This window comes from Schistocerca piceifrons, chromosome 3, assembly GCF_021461385.2.
Source record: "Schistocerca piceifrons isolate TAMUIC-IGC-003096 chromosome 3, iqSchPice1.1, whole genome shotgun sequence".
Lineage (NCBI taxonomy): Eukaryota > Metazoa > Arthropoda > Insecta > Orthoptera > Acrididae > Schistocerca > Schistocerca piceifrons.
Window position 1 is genome coordinate 852,611,424 of NC_060140.1, and position 14,924 is coordinate 852,626,347.

Sequence of the window (14,924 nt, forward strand, 5' to 3'; positions counted from 1 at the left end):
AATACACTGTCACAATGCCCACATAGTACTGGGGACAGAAAGTTGGCTGAAACCAGATGTAAACAGTAATGAAATTCTAAACTCAGATTGGAATGTATACCACAGAGACAGGCTGGACAGTGAAGGGGGAGGTGTGTTTATTGCAATAAGAAGTACAAAAGGGGGAGGCATGTTTATAGCAATAAGAAGTGCAATAGTATCGAAGGAAATTGACGGAGATCCGAAATGTGAAATAATTTGGGTGAATGTCACGGTTAAAGCAGGCTCAGACATGGTAATTGGATGTCTCTGTAGGTCCCCTGGCTCAGCAGCTGTTGTGGCTGAGCACGTGAAGGATAATTTGGAAAATATTTTTAGTATATTTCTCCACCATGTTATAATTCGGGATGGAGATTTTAATTTGCTGGATATAGACTGGGATACTCAAATGTTCATAACGGGTGGCAGGGACAAAGAATCCAGTGAAATTTTTTTAAGTGCTTTGTCTTAAAACTACCTTGAGCAGTTAAACAGAGAACCGACTTGTGGCGATAACATATTAGACCTTCTGGTGACAAACAGACCCAAACTATTTGAAACAGTTAACACAGAACAGGGAATCAGCGATCATAAAGCAGTTACTGCATCAATGATTTCAACCATAAATAGAAATATTAAAAAAGGTAGGAAGATTTTTCTGTTTAGCAAAAGTGACAAAAAGCAGATTTCAGAGTACCTGACGGCTCAACACAAAAGTTTTGTCTCAAGTACAGATAGTGTTGAGGATCAGTGGACAAAGTTCAAAACCATTGTACAATATGCATTAGATGTGCGAAGCAAGATCGTAAGAGATGGAAAAGAGCCACCGTGGTACAACAACCGAGTTAGAAAACTGCTGCGGAAGCAAAGGGAACTTCACAGCAAACATAAACATAGCCAAAGCCTTGCAGACAAACAAAAATTACGCGAAGCAAAATGTAGTGTGAAGAGGGCTATGCGAGAAGAGGCATTCAATGAATTCGAAAGTAAAGTTCTATGTACTGAATTGGCAGAAAATCCTAAGAAATTTTGATCTTATGTTAAAGCGGTAGGTGGATCAAAACAAAATGTCCAGACACTCTGTGACCAAAATGGTACTGAAATAGAGGATGACAGACTAAAGGCCGAAATACTAAATGTCTTTTTCCAAAGCTGTTTCACAGAGGAAGAATGCACTGTAGTTCCTTCTCTAGATTGTTGCACAGATGACAAAATGGTAGATATCGAAATAGACCACAGAGGGATAGAGAAACAATTAAAATCGCTCAAAAGAGGAAAGGCCGCTGGAGCTGATGGGATACCAGTACGATTTTACACAGAGTACGCGAAGGAACTTGCCCCCCTTCTTGCAGTGGTGTACCGTAGGTCTCTAGAAGAGCGTAGCTTTCCAAAGGATTGGAAAAGGGCACAGGTCATCCCCATTTTCAAGAAGGGACGTCGAACAGATCTGTAGAACTATAGACCTATATCTCTAATGTCGATCAGTTGTAGAATTTTGGAACACGTATTATGTTCAAGTATAATGACTTTTCTGGAGACTAGAAATCTACTCTGTAGGAATCAGCATGGGTTTTGAAAACGACGATTGTGTGAAACCCAGCTTGCGCTATTCGTCCACGAGACTCAGAGGGCCATAGATATGGGTTCCCAGGTAGATGCCATGTTTCTTGACTTCCGCAAGGCATTCGATACAGTTCCCCACAGTCATTTAATGAACAAAGTAAGAGCAAATGGACTATCAGACCAATTGTGTGATTGGATTGAAGAGTTCCTAGATAACAGAACGCAGCATGTCATTCTCAATGGAGAGAAGTCTTCTGAAGTAAGAGTGATTTCAGTTGTGCCGCAGGGGAGTGTCGTAGGACCATTGCTATTCACAATATACATAAACGACCTTGTGGATGACATCGGAAGTTCACTGAGGCTTTTTGCGGATGATGCTGTGGTACATCGAGAGGTTGTAACAATGGAAAATTGTACTGAAATGCAGGAGGATCTGCAGTGAACTGACACATGGTGCAGGGAACGGCAATTGAATCTCAATGTAGACGAGTGTAATGTGCTGCGAATACATAGAAAGAAAGATCCCTTATCATTTAAATACAATATAGCAGGTCAGCAACTGGAAGCAGTTAATTCCATAAATTATCTGGGAGTACGCATTAGGAGTGATTTAAAATGGAATGATCATATAAAGTTGATCGTCGGTAAAGCAGATGCCAGATTGAGATTCATTGGAAGAATCCTAAGGAAACGCAATCCAAAAACAAAGGAAGTAGGCATGTTCGCCCACTGCTTGAATACTGCTCAGCAGTGTGGGATCCGTGCCAGATAGGGTTGATAGAAGAGATAGAGAAGATCCAACGGAGAGCAGCGCGCTTCATTACAGGATCATTTGGTAATCGTGAAAGCGTTACGGAGATGATAGATAAACTCCAGTGGACGACTCTGCAGGAGAGACGCTCAGTAGCTCGGTACGGGCTTTTGTTGAAGTTTCGAGAACATACCTTCACCGAGGAGTCAAGCAGTATATTGCTCCCTCCTATGTATATCTTGCGAAGAGACCACGAGGATAAAATCAGAGAGATTAGAGCCCACACAGAGGCATACTGACAATCCTTCTTTCCACAAACAATATGAGACTGGAATAGAAGGGAGAACCGATAGAGGTACTCAAGGTACCCTCCGCCACACACCGTCATGTGGCTTGCGGCGTAGGGATGTAGATGAAGATGTAGAAAAACCACCTGTATTAATGAATGGCTGAAATGAACACCTGGTCTGAGTTCTAGGTTGCCTCCATAATATTTTATACTACTACTGACAGAATTTAAAAATTTAAAATGGTGCCATAATCTACTCATTAACAGAAATAATCTTACAATAAACACTTAATGTGATAAGTAAAGTATTACAGCTAGAAACTGCAATCTTTCCTTTTCTCACTGACACCCTACATGAAATAATGAAAGAAAACAACTTTATTTCTACCTACATTTTGCTTATATCAGTTCATGCAATAAATGTACATGGTTATTTAATCCTGTGGCTAATTATTTCCAGTGTATGGAACAGTATAATAGTAATAATGAATATATTTAAAAGGAAGACAGTTCAAGCATAAAAAAATTTTCATGGTTTTGCCACCCAGCAGATTGTCTCAAACTTAGCCTTCATTTTAAACATAATGTACTGTACATCTCTTAAAGAAAAAACTGTGCCTATTGGAAGACGGCATGGGTCACACCCATCTAAAAGTAGGGCAGCAGAAATGACCCACAAAACTGTTGTTCACTCTCATTGACATCCACTTTTTGTAGAGTACTAGAACATATTCTGAGCTGTAACATAATGAAATATCTCAAACAGAATGACCTGTCCCATGCCAGATGGCAAGTATGTTGTAAACAATGGTTCTGCAAGACGAACTCCCATTTTTCTCACATGAGATCAAGAAAGCCAAAGGTCAAAGGAATCAGGTAGACATATTATTTCTTGACTTTCGAAAACCTTTTGACTTGGTACCATACCAATGGGTATTGAGGATTTGTTGGTAGCATGGATGCAGTTATCGTTTCTATTTTCTGCACAATGTTTTGACAACTGACCCAGCTGTCTTTTTCAGGTGTTGCAAGTTTTGTTGTTGTGTGTTCTCAGTCTGGACTCCAACCAGACTGTGAACTATTACTGGTCTCACAAAGCCATTGATAGCTGTGTTTGATTCCCAATGCTCTCTATGTCCTTTGATGCTCTTTTGTTTTTCAGAGCCTGCACTGACATTCTATGAAATGCAAATTCTTTCGGCATTTGTCAGCTGTGGTGGATGCAATGGCCAGCGATTGATTTTTGGCTTCTCTTTCCCTGTCTCAGTCTCATCCTGTTTCTCAGGCACTCTTGATTTGGATTGCAACTATTCCAGGTCCCTCGCTGCTTGGGTCTGGCGCTCAATTTATTACCATTTCACTGACCATCACATCTGTCAGAGGTGGAAAATGCTGAGAGAATTGGCATTTCACAGAAATTCAGTGCAAGCTCTGAAAAATAAAAGACCATCAAAGGGCATAATGGACACCTGGAATTAAACTCGGCTATAAATGGCAGTCTGAGACCAAGAATAGTTCCCAGTCTGGTTGGAGTCCAGGCAAAGATTTTATATAAAACAGCAATTCTCATGGTACCTTAAAATGACAGCAGGGTTGGTTGTCGAAATATTGTGCAGAAAATGGAAATGACAACTTGGTAGAACACCTGGAAGCACATTATTAATAGGTGATACAGTTATCTGTACTGAAGTATTATCTGAAAAAAAATCTGCATGTATATCTAATCAGTTCTTGATAAGATTTCAAAGTGGTGCAGAGAATGGCAACTTGCTTTCAATCCACAAAATGTCAAATTGTGCACTTTTAAAAAAAAAAAAAAAAAAAGCAAAGTAGTAGTCACAACTGGAATCAGTCAAGTCATTCAAATACCTGGATAACCCATTTGTGGGCATATGAAATGGAATAATCACATAGGCTCAGTCACAGCAAAGCAGGTGCCATACTCCGATTCGCTGGCAGGATACTGGGAAAATGCATTAGTCCACATAGGAGAGTGCTTCAAAAACACTTGTGCATCATGCCTTAGAATGTTGCTCAAGTATTTGGGATTCATACCAAATAGGAATGCAGGAGATTTTGAATGTATACAAAGAAGAGAAGCATTAATGTTCACAGGTCTGTCTGAATCATGGGAGAGAGTTACAGAAATCCTGAAAAATCTGAATTGGCAAACATTTGGAGGTAGACGCTAATTGTCACACAAAAACCTACTTATAAGGTTTCATGATCAGCATTAAAGAGAAGAATCTAAAGATATACTTCAGGACCCTAAGTACTGCTCTTCAAGAGACCAGAAAGATAAAATTACACTACTTGGACATGGAGCAGCATGTGCCACATTTAGTGGACAAAAATCCTGGACCCAGTGGGCAACAATGGGCAGCACTGGAAGGCATGATTCATCATCTTGTCTGGGATGGACTTCATGAACAATTAATGTATCCACACCATTTTCACCATGTCCAGGGCCTAAAACCCATAACACCACAATGACAGTTAGCATTTCTGCCTACGACTCTTGCAGAAGTGTGGTGCAAATCAACTGTTTACATCTTATTTGCTGATGAAATGGCATTGATAAGATGCAGTACTGTGAATTTTAATAATTAGCATATGTGGGCTGATAAAAATCACCATGCAGCTGGAAAGAGAGGACTTCAGAAGCATTTCTGTCAGTCTGTGTACAAGCAGATTTAGATTAATAGATTCATACATGCTATAACAGAGATTCAATGGGAATAAAAATCAAGACTTCCTCATTAACATCTTTTTTACTTTGCTGGAAGATGTGCTGCCTTGGCAGTAAAGACTAAAGTAGTTGTTTATTCTTGATTATGCACAAGCACAGCTTTGCAGCAATGTGCATAAACATCTGATGCTGACCTTTCAGGACCACTGGATTATTTGGGTGAAGCTCCACACCTTGCCTCCACATTCCCCAGACTACAATCCCTAAACTCTCTGATTATGGGGACTCTTCAAGGACTTGGTCTATGACCACTCCAGTCAACTATGTGCACACACTTACAGGAATGTGACTTCAGTGCATGCCAGCATGTACGACAATAACAGGACCAACTTTAAAATGTATGTGGTTCCTTATGCCAAAAAATGGAAGGTTGCACTGGCGTGGGTGGACATCAAATTCCTATGAACAAATGTTATGAATGGACATCATATTGAAATACTCCTATGTACAAGTGTTCACATTTCAGAACATATGTTTTCCTAGACCCATGTTTATTTGATTTGTTTTTCTTGTTTCAATGAGTACTACCAGCTCTCACAACATCTGATACTTTCTACACCTCATTTTATTATGTGTATTGTGTATAGAATGCAGCAACTATTTTATAACTCTGTGTTTATTGAAAGTGTAATCATTCTTAGACTTTTACTTACAACAACATCATTTACCAAAAGCCTTCTGTTTGATGAAATGAAATGTTGTGTGCCTGGGGCCTCCCATCGGGTAGACCAGTCGCCTGGTGTAAGTCTTTTCCGATGACACCACTTCGGCAACTTGTGTGTCAATGGGGATGATATGATGATGATGAAGACAACACAATACCCAGTCCCTGAGTGGAGAAAATCTCCAACCCAGTCAGGAATCGAACCTGGGCCCCTTTGCAAAGCATTCAGCTGCACTTACCACTCAGTTATTGAGACAGACTTCTGTTTGATGATCACATGCAAAAAATAAATAAAAATTGAGCATTCCATCTATGAATTTGTGGTTGGACATTAAAGTCAGTTTCGATGAACCTTGATTCACATTACCACAATATGCGACATAAGATAATATCCTTCCAGTCATGTTAGTAGGATTCTGTAATGCAGTGAAAATATCTTTAACAAGTTAGACATAAGAAAAGAAATGGGGTAGCTCTGCAAATTCAAAAGAAGATTATGTTGTGAGAGCCACTCCACAAATGATAGGATGACCTAATCTGAAAGACTGACAACTCCTATTGAGTAACAACATTTGTCTTAAACAGGGCTATATTCTTAGAGAATGCAGATGGCTATTATTATTTGACCATTACATAAGTGGTCATGGATATATTACGCAAACAGCATTTGCTCAACAGCTTAGTATAATCTAAGAAGCAGCAGTTGATCAACAGCTTATTATAATCTAAGAAGCAGCAGTTAGTTTTTCTCTCTAATTAGTGACTTCATTCTTATTTTTTGGTAATGTTCATTTGTGGTCTATGCAAATACAAATAGATTACAACATTAATGTTAGCTACCTTCAAATACAGCCTACAGAATTAGTTTCTCACAACTGCTTTTCTATCACCATTGTCAGTGTTATTGGTCCATTTTACTTCATTTCACTATCTGACACCTATCAGTGAACATTAATATGGATTGTGTCCACTCTTTGCCTTTATGATGGGTCGACTTTGCTGGCAATATTTCCTCCTCATTAGTTATGTGATCTACTCATCTAATCTTCAGCATTCTTCTGTAGCACCATATTTCGAAAGCTTCTATTCTCTTTTTGTCTAAACTATTTATCGTCCACTTTTCACTTCCTTACATGGCTGCACTCCATACAAATACTTTCAGAAATGATTTCCTGATACTGAAATCTATACTTGATGTTAGCAAATTTCTCTTCTTCAAAAACGCTTTCCTTGCCATTGCCGGTCTACATTTTATATCCTCTCTACTTTGACCATCATCAGTTATTTTGCTCCCCAAATAGCAAAACTCATTTACTACAATGTCATTGGTGAACCTCAAAGTTTTAATTTCCTCTCCATGGATTTTAATACCTACTCCAAATTTTTCTTTCGTTTCCTTCACTGCTTGTTCAATATACAGATTGAATAACATCGGGGAGAGGCTACAACCCTGTCTCACTCCCTTCCCAACCACTGCTTCCCTTTCATGCCCCTTGACTCTTATAACTGCCATCTGGTTTCTGAACAAATTGTTAATAGGCTTTCTCTCCATGTATTTTATCCCTGCCACCTTTAGAATTTGAAAGAGAGTATTCCAGTCAACACTGCCAAAAGCTTTCTCTAAGTCTACAAATGCTAGAAACGTAGGTTTGCCTTTCCTTAATCTAGCTTCTAATATAAGTTGTAGGGTCAGTATTGCCTCACGTGTTCCAGTATTTCTACAGAATCCAAACTGATCTTCCCTGAGGTCGGCTTCACTAGTTTTTCCATTTGTCCGTAAAGAATTTGCATTAGTATTTTGCAGCTGTGGCTTATTAAACTGATTGTTCAGTAATTTTTGCATCTGTCAACACCTGCTTTCTTTGGGATTGGAATTATTATATTCTTCTTGAAGTCTGAGGGTATTTTGCCCATTTCATACATCTTGCTCACCAGATGGTAGAGTTTTGTCAGGACTGGCTCTCCCAAGGCTGTCAGTAGTTCTAATGGAATGTGTTCTGCTCCCGGGGCCTTGTTGTGACTCAGGTCTTTCAGTGCTCTGTCAAACTCTTCACGCAGTATCATATCTCCCATTTCATCTTCATCTACATCCTCTTCCATTTCCATAATATTGTCCTCAAGTAAATCGCCCTTGTATAGACCCTCTATATACTCCTTCCACCTTTCTGCTTTCCGTTCTTTGCTTAGAACTGGGTTTCCATATGAGCTCTTGATATTCATACAAGTGGTTCTCTTTTCTCCAAAGGTCTCTTTAATTTTCCTGTAGGCTGTATCTATCTTACCCCTAGTGAGATAAGCCTCTACATCCTTACATTTGTCCCTTAGCCATCCCTGCTTAGCCATTTTGCACTTCCTGTCGATCTCATTTTTGAGACGTTTGTATTCCTTTTTGCCTGCTTCATTTACTGCATTTTGATATTTTCTCCTTTCATCAATTAAATTCAATATTTCTTCTGTTACCCATGGAGTTCTACTAGCCCTCAGCTATTTTCCTACTTGATCCTCTACTGCCTTCACTACTTCATCCTTCAAAGCTACCCATTCTTCTTCTTCTGTATTTCTTTCCCCCATTTCTGTCAATTGTTCCCTTATGCTCTCCCTGAAACTCTGTACAAACTCTGTTTTAGTCAGTTTATCCAGGTCCCATCTCCTAAATTGCCACTTTTTTGCAGTTTCTTCAGTTTTAATCTACAGTTAATAACCAATAGATTGTGGTCAGAGTCCACATCTGCCCCTGGAAATGTCTTACAATTTAAAACCTGGTTCTTAAATCTCTGTCTTACCATTATGTAATCTATCTGAAACCTGTCAGTATCTCCAGGGTTCTTCCATGTATACAGCCTTCTTTCATGATTCTTGAACCAAGTGTTAGCTATGATAAAGTTGTGTTCTGTGCAAAATTCTACCAAGCGGCTTCCTCTTTCATTTCTTAGCCCCAATCCATATTCACCTACTACGTTTCCTTCTCTCCCCTTTCCTACTACCGAATTCCAGTCACCTATGACTATTAAATTTTCGTCTTCCTTCTCTATCTGAATAATTTCTTTGATTTCATCATACATTTCATTAATTTGTTCGTCATCTGCAGAGCTAGTTGGCATATAAACTTGTACTACTGTAGTAGGTGTGGGCTTTGTGTCTATCTTGGGCCACAATAATGCATTCACTATGCTGTTTGTAGTAGCTTACCTGCACTCCTATTTTTTTACTCATTATTAAACCTACTCCTGCATTACCCCCATTTGATTTTGTAATTATAATCCTGTATTCACCTGACCAAAAGTCTTGTTCCTCCTGCCACCGAACTTCACTAATTCCCACTATATCTAACTTTAACCTATCCATTTCCCTTTTTAAATTTTCTAACCTACCTGCCCGATTAAGGGATCTGATATTCCAGGTTCCAATCCGTAGAATGTAGAACGCCAGACTGTTGCCCCTGCAACTACTGAAAAGGCTGCTGCCCCTCTTCAGGAACCACATGTTTGTCTGGCCTCTCAACAGATACCCCTCCATTGTGGTTGCACGCACGGTATGGCTATCTGTATCGCTGAGGCATGCAAGCCTCCCCACCAATGGCAAGGTCCATAGTTCAAGGGTGGGGGGGGGGGGGGGGGTGTCAATCTAGCAACCAAGAAATTATACACAAAGTTTTTCGTTTAGTTCATGTCCATTAATATCTATTTATGAAGTCAGTAGGTTACTTTTATTTGTTTGGAACGGCATGATCTGAGACTTTGTGAAAATAATCTATAGAAGAGGATCACCATTATGCCATAATATTTCAACTTTCTGAGCAAAATTTTATAAACCCTGCAATAATGAAAGATCTTGGCAAGATTACAGATAATATCAACACAGGCAGAAATTCAGTTGTAATTTCATATCCAGTATTCTCTTTAGGTAATTCTTTTCAGCTTTTCAGACATCTAACTGAAAGACAGTTAGCAACATCTGGGAAAAGGAAAATCAGTATCCTGTGCAGTGAGTGTTCATCTTTATTTTTACAGAGGGGCAAATCAATGAAGTTTTTGAGCATAATCTCTCTCTTCTATTGCATTTTGTGACTTATTCCACAACTTTGATATCCTTAGAATACAGTGTAAGATTGAATAAATGACTTCCTTATCTACCCCTCCTCCCAAACTAATGCATTTAATCTCTCGTTCACTGCAGAGGATCTGTTAATTATGAAGATTCAAGACTCTATAGAGTCAATAATTGCTTTTTTTCACCATCTAGTATTTAGCACCATCATTTTTTATCAGTTACTACTTTTTTGTGGCATTGCTAATGATCAAAATATGCTGCAGTAGTTAATTTTAAATTAGTGGAAGACATATATACTTCTTAAAACTAGTGGAAGACTTGTGTACTTCTTAAAACTCACACTCCTAAGTATAAAGGAGTCCATTTGGCTGCCAGTTATGTGGCCCCCAATTGCTGGATGACCCCCAGGAGTGGTCAGGTCATACGTCATGCTAATCGGAAACTCTGCTGGATCTAATCCACCATCACTTACTGCTTCACCCGACAATTCTTTCTCCCGCCAAAAAGCCTGCATGTTATCATTATCATTAGTATTTTTAAGTTCTGAAACAGAAAGTTCTACTTTTAATGCAATAATACACACTGAATTAAGGTTAATTCACACTGAATTAAGGTCAGTAGGAGAAGTGATAGTCTTCAGCCAAAAAGGAAAAAAAAAAGACATTTTTAACACAGATATAAACATGTATATATTCATAAAGCAATTTTGTCATATGTAATTAGGTGTGAAACTGATAAGCTAGAACCATTGCTTAGTATTCATCTTATGCATGTGAATAATATCACTATAAAATCAATAATAAATAAATAAATTAAAATAAACAATAGTCAAGCAGATAATGTGATTAATCATAAAAAACTATATAAAATTCTTTAATTGGATAGATAAAAAATCTACTCACCAAGCAGCAGCAAAACACACATATAAAGATTGTTGTGAGTGGCAAGCTTTCAGAGCCAGTGGCTCATTCTTCAGGCATAAGGGTTGACGGGGAAGGAAGAAGGGTGAAGGAAAATGACTGGAGAGGTCTAGGAAAAGGGGCAGATTTGGGAAAATCACCCAGAACCGTGAGTCAGGGGAGACTTACCGTATGGATGAGAAGGAAAGACTAATTTTTGGGGACTGTATCAGACAAGATTTGAAAACCTGAGAGCTTAAAGGCGGAAGACAGGGTGGTATGCAAGACAGAGATTACTACTAAAACATAATGCATGAGTTAATAAGAGTGAGAAGCTAAGCACATTGTATGTAACAGAGGTGGGAGGGGACAGTGAAAAATAGACTGGAAAGACAATGAAAGTGTAGAAAACTAAAACAGAGTGAAGCAAAGAGTAGTTACAGTTAAGAAAAGCTGAGATGGAAGAAATTAATGTAAATTAAGGCCAGGTGGGTGGCTAGAACCGATGACATGTTGTAGTGCTAGTTCCCACCTGAAGAGTTCTGAGAAACTGGTGTCTGAGTGCAGAATCCAGATGGCACATATGATGAAACAGGTGCCAAGGTCACAAATGTCATGTTGTAGAGTGTGCTCTGCAACAGGATATTGCGAGTTGCCAGTATATACCGTCTGCCTATGCCATTCATCCTAATTGATAATTTGGTGGTAGTCATGCCAATGTAAAAGGCTGAACAGTGTTTACATAATAACTGGTGTATGACATGTGTCATTTTGCAGGTGGTTCTCCCTTTGATAGTGTATGTTTTGCCAGTTACAGGGCTATTACACTACGTGACCAAAAGTATCCGGACACCTGGCTGAAAATGACTTACAAGTTCATGGCACCCTCCATTGGTTATGCTGGAATTCAATATGGTGTTGGCTCACCCTTAGCCTAGATGACAGGCTCCCCTCTCGCAGGCATATGTTCAATCAGGTGCGGGAAGTTTTCTTGTGGAATGGCAGCCCATTGTTCACAGAGTGCTGCACTGAGAAGAGATATTGATGTTGGTCAGTGAGGCCTGGCACGAAGTCATTGTTCCAAAACATCCCAAAAGTGTTGCATAGGATTCAGGTCAGGATTCTGTGCAGGCCAGTCCAGTACAGGGATGTTATTGTCATGTAAACACTCCACCACAGGCCGTGCATTGTGAACAGGTGTTCAATCATCTTGAAAGATGCAATCACCATCCCCAAATTGCTCTTCAACAGTGGAAAGCAAGAAGGTGCTTAAAACATCAATGTAGGCCTGTGCTGTGATAGTGCTATGCAAAACAGTAAGGGGTGCAATCGCCCTCCATGAAAAACACAACCACACCATAACACCACTGCCCTCCGAATTTTACTGTTGGCACTACACACACTGGCAGATGACATTCACTGGACATTCGCCATACCCACACCCTGCCATTGGATCACCACATTGTGTAGATTTGTCATTCAACACAACATTTTTCCACTGTTCAATTGTCTAATGTTTATACTCATTACACCAAGTGAGGTGTCCTTTGGCATTTACTGGTGTGATGTGTGGCTTATGAGCAGTTGCTCGACCATGAAATCCAAGTTTTCTCACCTCCTGTCTACATGTGACAGTGCTTGCAGCGGATGCTGATGCAGTTTGGAATTCCTGTGTGATGGTCTGGATAGATGTCTGCGTATTACACATTACAATGCTCTTCAACTGTGGGCAGTCTCTATCAGTCAACAGACAAGGTCAGCCTGTACACTTTTGTGGTGTACGTGTCCCTTCATGTTTCCACTTCACTATCATATCGTAAACAGTGGGCCTAGGGATGTTTAGGAGTGTGGAAATCATGCATACAGACGTGTAACACAAGTGACACCCAATTACCTGACCACATTCTAAGTCCATGAGTTCCGCAGAGCACTCTCTCTCCCACACCCCGTTCTGCTCTCTCTCACTATGTCTAATGACTACTGAGGTCGCTGATATGGAGTACCTGGCAGTAGATGGCAGCACAATGCACCTAATATGAAAAATGTATGGTTTTGGGAGTGTCCGGATACTTTTGATCACATAGTATACAGGTGGTGGTAGGAGGGTGCATAGGCCAAGTCTTGCAGTGGGGCAGTCTTTTCCACTCTCTACGTATTTATTTTTTTTGCCACTCCCACGACTTTTAACTCTCCAAACTGTCCTGTCTTGCCATGATGAATCCAATCTCATTTTTCATCCATTCCTTTCTAAAACATTCCTGTGGACTGGCAAAACTAAGGTTCCACATTTTGTTTCTTGAAACCTGGTTGTCCCTTGGAGTTACTCCAAAAGGCCTAACATTGAAAGTCCCCATTTGTGGATGCAATCCTACCCTACACCAGGCTCTTTTGCAGTTTCAAATACAGAAATATCTTGCTCTTGTCCAGTTAATCTGTGACCTACATGCCTCATCAGCAAATTTCCACTCTACCAAACTTCTCTACTTCTATAAAATCCTGCAGTTATCTGCCCCTCATGTTTCCTTGAATGGTATCATCTGCCAAGCCAACATCACACTGCAACAACTTCACCTCAAAAAGCTATCCCACCTTCTCCTAAATTACCTGAACAATGGTATTTCCCTTCCTGTCCCTCTGCATCTCCCTAAACAGGCACACCATCAACCACCACTCCTCTCCTACAAACCAAGCTTGGCCAATCTCCTTAACACCCCACAGCCTTCAGCACTGCCTCTCAGGCCTAGAGCAACCCATAATCCCAAGAACCAATCACAACAGTACAATGTCCTTAACTTCTCATCTAATGCACTCTTCCCTCCTGAATTGTCCGTATTGTCTAAGGGCCTCACTTTCAGCCCTAAACCCGCATTTGATCATGCTGCTTTGGTGAAGGACCTCCTTTCCTTCACACATAATATCCATTGGAAATACCACTTTGCAACCCAACCCCAAAACCTTTCCAACAGCAAACATGACATTGAACTGAGCCTTGAACAGTTCAGACTATGATCCCAACTTGATCCGCCACCACTACCTCATAATCATCTCTTACAAGCCTTTCAAGAATTCCTCACATCCAGCATTGCCTCACAACCCTTCCTCGGGTCCCTACCACATGACCCTGACCTGTCCCCTGCAGTACTCCAAGTCCTATGTTCCCTGAAAGCTGATGACTCCATCATTATCCTCCCAGTAGACAAAGGATCTACCACTGTAGTTCTTGACCGAAAGATGTATGTTAGCGAAGGTCTACGCCAGCTGTCTGACACCTCTACATACAGCATCTGCCATCAAGATCCCATCCCTGTGATCCAAACTGCCCTGCAGTCCCTCCTTAAAACCTCGGGCACCTCACAAGGACTAACACCTCAGTCCATAGAACTTCTCACCCCACCCAACCATGCACCCTCCACCTTCTACCTTTTTCCTAAGATCCACAAACCCAATCATCTTGGATTCAAAGCACCCACCAAGCGTATATCTGCCTTAGTTGATCAACTCCTGCAACCCATAGTACAAAAACTCCCCTCCTACGTCAAAGATACCAACCATTTCCTAGATTGTCTGAAATCTGTGCCCATCCCACTGCCACCACACACCTTGCTTGTCAAGAATGATGCCACTTCCCTCTATAACAACACCCCCATGTATATGGTTCTCAACAGATAAGTAAGATTCTCAGCCACCTGTGTAATAGCTCTCTGGAACAGGGCATTTTCCCTGATAGACTGAAATATGCTATTGTTATACCTTTGCATAAAAAGGGGGATAGATCTGATGTCAACAATTACCGTCCAATCTCCCTTCTAACAGCTTTATCCAAAATTTTTGAGAAAGTAATGTATTCAAGAGTAGCTTCACATATCTGTAAAAATGAAGTACTAACAAAATGTCAGTTTGGTTTCCAGAAAAGTTTTTCAACAGAAACTGCCATATATGCT

The 14,924-nt window shown here is 40.2% G+C and overlaps 1 protein-coding gene across 1 annotated transcript in view; it reads right to left on the reverse strand.

Annotated features, from left to right (window-relative positions):
- LOC124789120 (probable flavin-containing monoamine oxidase A) overlaps positions 1-14,924 on the reverse strand; it is a 267,938-nt gene that overhangs the window by 36,187 nt on the left and 216,827 nt on the right. Inside the window, exon 7 of the mRNA XM_047256409.1 lies at positions 10,425-10,592. Coding sequence (XP_047112365.1) covers positions 10,425-10,592 — 168 coding nt within the window. The remainder of the gene's footprint in view (positions 1-10,424; positions 10,593-14,924) is intronic.